The following is a 10,924-nucleotide window of genomic DNA, read 5'->3' on the forward strand; positions in this document are numbered from 1 at the left end:
GTGACGTGTTCTTTTCGGCTCATTAAAGGTTAATCTTGCAGCGGCATTTTGGATTAATTGTAGAGGTTTGATAGAAGTGGCTGGAAGACCTGCCAAGAGAGCATTGCAATAGTCCAGCCTGGACAGAACAAGAGCTTGAACAAGGAGTTGTGTTGCATGTTCTGAAAGGAAGGGCCTGATATTCTTGATGTTGTATAAAGCAAATCTGCAGGACCGGGCAGTTTTAGCAATGTGGTCTGAGAAATTCAGCTTATCATCAATCACAACTCCAAGGTTTCTAGCTGTTTTTGAAGGAGTTATGGCTGATGGGCCTAACTGGATGGTGAAATTTTGATAAAGTGATGGGTTTGTTGAAACCACAAGCAGTTCTGTCTTAGCCAGGTTGAGTTGAAGGTGATGGTCCGTCATCCAACAAGAAATGTCTGTTAGAGAATCTGGTGGTTCACCGTATCAAAAGCAGCGGACAGATCCAGCAAAATAAGTATAAAAGATTTGGAAGCCGCTCTTGCCAGTCTTAGGGCTTCAACAACTGAAAGCAAGGCAGTTTCGGTCGAATGTCCACTTCTGAAGCCAGATTGGTTGCTCATGATCTATTCTGTGACTTTTGAAAATAATGCTTTTATCTACCTGACATCTTATTTAATCAAGAAAGTCACAATCAAGTAACCTCTTACATTCTTCTTACAATATCAGTATTTTATTGTTTTCACTTACACTGGTCTCATCAACATTTTTTCCTTGGTACAAAGTACATGTCATGGGATATTAACGCAGGTATGAGGTTGGAAAATAAGAACAGTGTTATTTTAGTATCACTGTGATACTATTCTAATTAAAAGATATTTTCATTTTAAATTTAAAGTTTTAGTAATTTTGTTGTGTGTTTTTGACATTAGTTATTGTTTTAATTTATATTTATATAGATTTTATTAATTTTATTTTATTTTATTCATTCAGTTTTAATTTTAAGTTTTTTTTAGTCGAGTTAAACTAAATGAAAATGTGAAATGTTCTGATATATATATATATATATATATATATATATATATTTAAACAAATAAATTTGTTAAATTTATTAATTACATTTAATTGTTAAATAAAAATTTAAAAAATGTAATTACAATTTGAATATTAAATGTAATTAAAAAATAATTTTATATATATATATATATATATATAACATGTGTGTGTATATGTATATATATATATATATATATTATATATATACACATACACATATACACATACACGTTATATATATATATATATATATTTCATGAATTAATTTTTTCATTTACTTGGAAAAAGAATATTTTAATTATAATTTTAATATTAAAATGATTAAATATTAATTACTATTATATTCTTATATATTCTTCTTATTGTATGTAATTTTTAAACAAATTAATTAGTTACATTAATTAATGAATTAAATATAAATTATTTAGTAACATAAAAATGTAATACATGTAATTATAATTTGAATATTAAATGCAATTAAAAATGATTAAATATTAAGTATTATTTACAGTATATATATATATATATATATATATATATATATATACTTTTACTAAAATATGATAATTTTGGTAAAAATGGATTTCATGGCAGTGGATTAGATCATCTCTGTGATGTTTTGCGGCATTAGATGGTTTCTCTGTTTGATAATATTACAGAAATGATAAACTAACTCACTGAGCGATTACTAGCTTTTGCTCAATCCTTTAACTCTGTTTCCATCCTGTTTATTTTCTTGCAATTATGTAAATAATTGATTGTGCCTGAGATTTACCAGAGCATATCTCTGAAAATCAAGAACATTTTCCCCTTTTAAAGAGATACTTCCTTATATACATATATATATATAATTTCCCCCCCAGAAAATACCCACCTGATGTATCCGTTTGACTTGGCCCTCGATGGAGTAATCCACAGCACTGCTGCGGGTCGTACCCTCATGTCCCGGCATGTCAACACACACCAGGTGCATATTTTTAGGAAGAAACTACAAAAGATTAAAAAAATATGCAGTCAGTCAAACTATTATTTTACTTCATGATCTGATTCATACATTAAGAGCATGTGTTCTTGAGTATCAGTGTCAATCAATAGGATTTATGTAACTATGCTTGTATTTTATGCTTTCGAAATCATGTCACATACAGTACGTGCTCTTTAGGCCATGTGATTTGTTGATTATTTTAAGTAATGCTTAATTATTTTTAAGCATTTTATATATTTGACCTTTAAAAACACCAAAAATAATCCTTGTTGGTTAAATAGTGAATTGAACTGTTGAGCAACTGTTCCACTGTGGTTTCTTGCCTTGACCACACCGAGCCACATGTCTTTGTGTGCAGAGAAGCCGTGTAACAAGAGGACGGACGGACGGGTGCCTGGAGTCCCTCTGTGAGAGTAACAGAAGCGATATCCTTCATATTCAGCATAATCCACCTGCATTCCCAGCCTTCTGCGCCAATACCTGTAGAACAAATCACCAAAAAGAGTTACAAATGAAAAAAAGGCACTGTAAAACAATGCTGATGCTTTGCTGTTAGCATGAGAGTTGTCCAAGATGTAGATGAGTTTACTTGTTCATCATTGAAACATATCACATAGAAATTGTGCATTACATCATTTGCTCAGCAATGGATCCTCTGCAGTGAATGGGTGCCGTCAGAATGAGTCCAAACAGGTGATAAAAACATCACAAGTAATCCACCAGTTAATGAATGAATGAATGATGCATTTATATAGCGCTTTATTGTGTATTGTTGTACACCCAAAGCGCTTTACAATCATATGGGGGGTCTCTCCTCAACCACCACCAGTGTGCAGCATCCACTTGGATGATGCGACGGCAGCCACAGGACAGCGGCGCCAGTGCGCTCACCACACACCAGCTACAGGTGGAGAGGAGAGAGAGTCATAGAGCCAATCAAGTGGATGGGGATTATTAGGAGGCCATGATTGACAAAGGCCAGGGGGGCAATTTGGCCAGGACACCGGGGTTACACCCCTACTCTTTACGAGAAGTGCCATGGGATTTTTAATGACCACTGAGAGTCAGGACCTCGGTTTAACATCTCATCCGAAAGACGGTACTTTTTGAGAGTATAGTGTCCCCGTCACTACACTGGGGCGTTAGGACCCACACAGACCACAGGGTGAGCACCCCCTGCTGGCCTCACTAACACCTCTTCCAGCAGCAACCTAGTTTTCCCAGGAGGTCTCCCATCCAGGTACTGACCAGGCTCAACCCTGCTTAGCTTCAGTGGGCAACCAGTCTTGGGCTGCAGGGTGATATAAGTCATTAATGTCTTGAGAAGTGAAATCTGCATGTTTGTAAGAAACAAATATATCATTAAGATGTTTTAACTTTTAAATATGACGTTTAAACCGTTGCTTCCAGCTAAGATGAGTCCATTATCCATAATATTGCTTTCTCCAATGACACAGTCATCTAATCTGAATCAGGAGAGAAATCTGCACAAGATCATGCACCATTTACATGTCAAAACAGTCCAAAACACTCAAATATGTAACAAATATGTGGCTGGATTTTGATGTGAGAGACAACAGGAGATGGACTTTTTCACTGGAGGAAGCGTTATTATGGATTGTGGACGATTTTAAGTTAAAAGCGCACTAAAATTTTAACTTATTTCTGACAAACATGCAGCTTTTGGCTTCTCAAGACATTAACTGATGGACTGAGGTGGTGTGGATTACTTGTGGATTACTGTGATGTTTTTATCAGCTGTTTGGACTCTCATTCTGACGGCACCCATTCACTGCAGAGGATCCATTGCTGAGACACTGATGTAATGCATTCCTCCAAATCTGATGAAGAAGCAAACTCATCTACATCTGGGATGGCCTGAAAGTGAGCACATTTTCAGTAAATTTTCATTTTTGGTGAACTATTCCTTTATGCTACGCCTTATAATTAATGTCTGGAGCAGAAATGCACTAAACATATATTTTAGAAATAGTAATAGTGATGCTTGACGTGGCACACACTGTCATAAAACGCTTGTACGAGTTCATGATCAATGAAGTTCAAGGAATCAATCAGTCTTTCTGGCCCAGAGGCAAACAGCGGTTCTGATGACTGTGTCATGTAGAGCAAAGTTTGCCTCCCAGATATTACGAGAACCAAAGTCTACTGGGCAGCTTGCATAAGATTCCACTGACATCAGCACCTAATGCAGCACTGCATGTACCAGGCTAATGCACACACACAAAACTAAAGCTATATGAATTAATGGCATGCTGTAAATATGTATTGTGACATGGATTGTGAGCTCTTTGCATTGACTAACCCTTCACCCAGTTTAGTGGCATGAAGTAAAAAAGAGGCCAGTTAAACAACCCGCCCGTCATCAGATAAGAGACGTGTTAAATAATCCAAACCTGAAAAGGCAGTCATGAGGCCTGACAGATTAGCAAGAAACCATTATTTTCTTACTTTGATTTTTTTTTAATTCTATTTTGTTTTTGTCTTTTCCGGTACAAATGTCAAACAATCCAAAAGTGACATTGAAGGAATCAATCAGTCTTTCTGGCCCAGAGGCAAACAGCGGTTCTGATGACTGTGTCATGTAGAGCAAAGTTTGCCTCCCAGATATTACGAGAACCAAAGTCTACTGGGCAGCTTGCATAAGATTCCACTGACATCAGCACCTAATGCAGCACTGCATGTACCAGGCTAATGCACACACACAAAACTAAAGCTATATGAATTAATGGCATGCTGTAAATATGTATTGTGACATGGATTGTGAGCTCTTTGCATTGACTAACCCTTCACCCAGTTTAGTGGCATGAAGTAAAAAAGAGGCCAGTTAAACAACCCGCCCGTCATCAGATAAGAGACGTGTTAAATAATCCAAACCTGAAAAGGCAGTCATGAGGCCTGACAGATTAGCAAGAAACCATTATTTTCTTACTTTGATTTTTTTTTAATTCTATTTTGTTTTTGTCTTTTCCGGTACAAATGTCTAAACTTAAATCAAGATAGATTTACTTGAGCAGCAAAATTACTTTTAAGATGTTAAGTTTTCTGAAAAATGTATCAAAATTAAGTGAGTTTGTTTAAAACAAGAAAAATTTAAAAAAATCTGTCCATGCGATAATAAAAATAAAATCTTAATTTAAAGGGAAAATAAGTTTCTTTTTTTTTACCCCATGGACAGATTTTTTTCTTTTTTTTTTTTTTTAAGAATAAACCCACTTCATTTTGAGAATTTTTAGCTGATAACAAGACTTCATATCTAAAGCTGTTTGGGTTCTCAAGTAAACACATCTTCTTGATTTAAGATTATTTAGATTTTATAAATTTTATTTCATTTCAGAAAAATGTTAACTGAAATAAAATAAAATATAAAAAACCTTAAACTTATTTTTTTTATGTAGTTGCCAAGGCAATAACGTTTCGTTTAATTTGATGTACTAAATAACTTAAAACTGAAGTAAAAATGAATAAAAACTATACAGATATATTTATAAAAAAGTTTTAACTAAAATGAAAATGGAAAACATAAAAACTAATTCAAAATATTAAATATTTAATTTTTAATAAGGATTATTATAGTTAAATAATTTTTTTTTATTTGAAATAAAAATAAACAGATGCCAAAGCAACATTTCTCAACATTTAACTTGATGTACTAAAATAACTAAAACTGAAATAAAAATTAAAAAAAATTTTTTTTTAAAACTATCAACATACTAAAAAAAAAAAAAAAAAACCTAATAAAAATGGCAAAAACACAAAACTAAATTACTAAAACTTTAACTAAAATTAAAATAAAAACAGAAAATATAAAAATAAAAAATAATTTAAAAATATTAATAAAAACCACCACAGTCTTTCAATGGTACTAAAATAACACTCATTTGTATTAAATTAGACATAAATACTAAATGAGAAAATAACACCATAGCAACCGCATAGTAAGACCCTGGAAACAACAGTTTCATTATAGTGCTGTTTTTTCCACATATCTGATGTGTATGGTATCGCTAATGGCACAAAAAAAGGCATGTTTCATCTTTATCTTATGGTTTGGTCCCTGTGATCTGTGTAACTGTCACTGATTGCAATGATAAGGCTTTTAAAATAAACAGTGTGATTTTTTCTTGTTTAACGGCAGCATCAAGTGTTGAAATGCTGAAATTACTCCCCAGAGTGTCTGTACTGAGCAATGCAGGTCACCTGCACATGGTTTTCCTTGGACGAATTAACTCTGAGGACATGCTGAAATTCTATTTAAGCATCTAGAGAGCACTTACCAGTGATAAACTTTAATGAGAGCTGCAGGCCAGAGCAGGAAGGAGGCTACAAAAGCCAGGATGGGGATCGCCAGCGTCCCGCCGGCAATGATGAACATGTTCACCACGTCCAAATCCATCCTGTTAAACAACACAGCAGTGAAAAGTCACATAAGTCTGCATTTTTGACACGACCTCTTGTCAGAAAGCCTTTAATATAGTAGAACAGATTATATCATCTAACCATGTTTAAGCAAGAAAAACAGAAATGTGTTTGTGCATGTATATACAGCTGGGACCATCAAATAAAAGTATATATTTTTGGCGATTTATTAGGTAAAGCAATACTAAAATAAATCATTAACTTATATATTTACACTTTTACATTTATACAAAAATGTAATATATATATATACAAAAATCTCTTTTTAGTCCCCTCATCATTTTTTGTAATATATATATATGTAATATATATATATATATATATATATATATATATATAACATAGGATATAAATGTAATACAATTATAATTTTAAATAATATATTACATAACATTAAATTTAAATAAATATATAATCTAGATTATTTGTGCTGACTTATTTGCCCTCATTCATAGACCTTAATATTTCTCTAGAATGAATTAATCTCTCTCTCTCTCTCTCTCTCTCTCTCTATATATATATACATATACATTTAAAGCATTAAAACAGAAAGGACATATGTAAAACAATATTCAATATTTAGAACACTTTCATTTTTACTACAAGCATGAATTAATGACACTCAGATCTCTTGTTACATTGACACATTGTCGCAATTATATGTTAAATTGGTAACTTAATGTAACATTGTAACATCAGATCTGTCATTCTGTCATGTGATCAAAGATCTGAGCTTGAATACATAATGAAACGCGTTTGATCGCAAGATTCTATGCAAATGTTCTTTAAATAGATCTGTTATTAGTTAGCATACCTTTCAATGTCTGTAGAACGTATGAATGTATCGTGAAGACAGATCAAAGCCGAGGCACGTCACCCTTTGATCCGCGGCGGAGCTGCGCGCCAGAAGCCCGTTCGCCGTGAACAGGGAAGCTCGCTCGATTTAAAGGGGAAGAGAGGCGAGAAATAATGTTCTGTCGACAGGAATTGTAAGCGAACATCTGTCAGGTGCAGCGTGGAGGCTCACACAGCAAAATCCCACCGAAGCGCATTCACATTTAGCATGACTTGGCTATTGGACAGATTTGTAGAATTAAACATATAATTAAATAAATTATTAGTTTAACAGTTTTATGTCTCATATAAAAATTCTAATCGACCAGCAGGTCTTATCTAAGAAATGCAACGGCTGTGATTGGTCCATCATGACAAGCGATGAGAAATGTAACATGTATCACCTGACACGAACATATAAAGGCAACTTTCATAAGCGGCACAAAAGCAAAGTGATTGAGTATGTCGTTATCTTTTACATTTTGCAAGGTAAATATTACATTCATTAAAAAAAAAAAAAAAATGCATTCCAAAATGTATTTTTTTTTATTAGAAATTGAATCTTTGAAAGAGTCTCTAATGCAAATTAACAACAAAAATAATGACATACTGTTAGATTTCATGGAGGATTTCATTTTTTTTTCTTGTATAGTTCCCCCACTGTATCCTTGATTTTGTCATAAGGAAGAAGGAAGATAATTTGAACTATTGTTTAGTTGTTTATATGTATGTGTTTTTATTATTATTAATATTTATTTATTTATTTATTTTAAAAAAAACGAAAACAGTATCTCTGTGTCTGAAAACGCATACTTCCCTAATATATAGTATGTGAAAAACAGTATGTGAGGTGAGTAGTATGTCCAAATTCATAGTATTCGAAAAACAGTAGGTGAAAAGTACCCGGATGACCTACCTCTTCCTCCTGGATTCTGAAGTGTGCATTGCATGGACACTTTACTATCCCATGAGGCCACGGGAGAGGATTTATGAAAGGCAGTGAAGTAACCCAACTGACGCAGGTGACAGTAACAACATGGTGGATGTAGTATGTCCGAATATCATTCCCTGCGTCCCAATGTGCATACTATCCACCCTATCTGCCCTAAATAGTATTGAAAATGACTCATTTGAATCATGGATAGCATGGATCGTGTGCATATTGGGATGCAGGCATTCATTCATACTACCCATATTCATACTATATAGAACATACTTTTTTAATGGTCGTGAAGTAAATTCAAATTCAAATATAGTACCTACTCAGACGATTTCAGTATGCGATTTCAGACACACTGGATGTGTTTCTGACTAAATTGTAATGGCTGCTGTCACTTTAAGGAAAGTACCATGTTATGTTATAATTCCTAACCAGTGTTGGGGGTAATATATTACAAGTAACGCGAGATACGTAATCAGATTACTTTCTTCAAGTAACTAGTAAAGTAACGCATTACTTTTTAATTTACAAGAGAATATCTGAGTCACTTTTTCAAATAAGTAACGCAAGTTACTTTCTTTCTTTTTTACTTTTTGACAGCTCTCCTGTCCCCATGTTGAGAGAAATCAGATGTTACTGTAGTTCTAAAATAAATATGAATATGCATTAATTCATCTCACTCACACACAAAAAAACACAGATTCAGTATTCCTCAAAATGAATAAAAATAATGCAACTCAGAATATGACGCAAACCTGCAATAAATAAATGTTAAACAACACAAATAACCTTTATGTATTTAATACCATTCTATAAAGCAATGTCTTTGCTTCTGAGCTTCGATGATTTTAGCATGACTTGGCTATTGGACAGATTTGTAGAATTAAACATATAATTAAATAAATTATTAGTTTAACAGTTTTATGTCTCATATAAAAATTCTAATCGACCAGCAGGTCTTATCTAAGAAATGCAACGGCTGTGATTGGTCCATCATGACAAGCGATGAGAAATGTAACATGTATCACCTGACACGAACATATAAAGGCAACTTTCATAAGCGGCACAAAAGCAAAGTGATTGAGTATGTCGTTATCTTTTACATTTTGCAAGGTAAAAATTTCATTCATTAAAAAAAAAAAAAAAATGCATTCCAAAATGTATTTTTTTTTATTAGAAATTGAATCTTTGAAAGAGTCTCTAATGCAAATTAACAACAAAAATAATGACATACTGTTAGATTTCATGGAGGATTTCATTTTTTTTTCTTGTATAGTTCCCCCACTGTATCCTTGATTTTGTCATAAGGAAGAAGGAAGATAATTTGAACTATTGTTTAGTTGTTTATATGTATGTGTTTTTATTATTATTAATATTTTATTTATTTATTTATAAAAAACGAAAACAGTATCTCTGTGTCTGAAAACGCATACTTCCCTAATATATAGTATGTGAAAAACAGTATGTGAGGTGAGTAGTATGTCCAAATTCATAGTATTCGAAAAACAGTAGGTGAAAAGTACCCGGATGACCTACCTCTTCCTCCTGGATTCTGAAGTGTGCATTGCATGGACACTTTACTATCCCATGAGGCCACGGGAGAGGATTTATGAAAGGCAGTGAAGTGACCCAACTGACGCAGGTGACAGTAACAACATGGTGGATGTAGTATGTCCGAATATCATTCCCTGCGTCCCAATGTGCATACTATCCACCCTATCTGCCCTAAATAGTATTGAAAATGACTCATTTGAATCATGGATAGCATGGATCGTGTGCATATTGGGATGCAGGCATTCATTCATACTACCCATATTCACACTATATAGAACATACTTTTTTAATGGTCGTGAAGTAAATTCAAATTCAAATATAGTACCTACTCAGACGATTTCAGTATGCGATTTCAGACACACTGGATGTGTTTCTGACTAAATTGTAATGGCTGCTGTCACTTTAAGGAAAGTACCATGTTATGTTATAATTCCTAACCAGTGTTGGGGGTAATATATTACAAGTAACGCGAGATACGTAATCAGATTACTTTCTTCAAGTAACTAGTAAAGTAACGCATTACTTTTTAATTTACAAGAGAATATCTGAGTCACTTTTTCAAATAAGTAACGCAAGTTACTTTCTTTCTTTTTTACTTTTTGACAGCTCTCCTGTCCCCATGTTGAGAGAAATCAGATGTTACTGTAGTTCTAAAATAAATATGAATATGCATTAATTCATCTCACTCACACACAAAAAAACACAGATTCAGTATTCCTCAAAATGAATAAAAATAATGCAACTCAGAATATGACGCAAACCTGCAATAAATAAATGTTAAACAACACAAATAACCTTTATGTATTTAATACCATTCTATAAAGCAATGTCTTTGCTTCTGAGCTTCGATGATTCAGTTCAAGCGTACTAATAAGCACAAATTACTCTAGACACACATTTGTGTGTCTTTGTTTATTGCTGTAGTGTGTTGAAATGTCTTCTGCATTCTACTGTACGGACGTAACTTTACTTTTCCTTCAGCCTGAGGCTTATTCATTTCACTTTTGGTGTGAAAAGGCTTTTATATTTGCCAAAAATAAAACTTTTTTATTTTAAAAACAAACAAGCAAGCCCTGCCCAGATTTAAAAAGTAACGCAAAAGTAACGTAACGCATTACTTTCCATAAAAAGTAACTAAGTAACGTAATTAGTTA

The 10,924-nt window shown here is 33.3% G+C and overlaps 1 protein-coding gene across 1 annotated transcript in view; it reads right to left on the reverse strand.

The window, feature by feature from the left end:
* abhd6a (abhydrolase domain containing 6, acylglycerol lipase a) overlaps positions 1–7,392 on the reverse strand; it is an 11,885-nt gene extending 4,493 nt beyond the window's left edge. The window contains exons 1-5 of the mRNA XM_016240827.1: positions 7,257–7,392; positions 6,301–6,420; positions 2,329–2,485; positions 1,858–2,008; positions 414–434 (exon numbers count right to left, since the gene is read on the reverse strand). Coding sequence (XP_016096313.1) covers positions 414–434; positions 1,858–2,008; positions 2,329–2,485; positions 6,301–6,419 — 448 coding nt within the window. The 5' untranslated portion in view covers position 6,420; positions 7,257–7,392. The remainder of the gene's footprint in view (positions 1–413; positions 435–1,857; positions 2,009–2,328; positions 2,486–6,300; positions 6,421–7,256) is intronic.
* Between the last annotated feature and the right edge of the window lie 3,532 nt (positions 7,393–10,924).

This window comes from Sinocyclocheilus grahami, unplaced genomic scaffold (genome assembly GCF_001515645.1).
Source record: "Sinocyclocheilus grahami isolate Dianchi unplaced genomic scaffold, SAMN03320097.WGS_v1.1 scaffold601.1, whole genome shotgun sequence".
Classification (NCBI taxonomy): Eukaryota; Metazoa; Chordata; class Actinopteri; order Cypriniformes; family Cyprinidae; genus Sinocyclocheilus; species Sinocyclocheilus grahami.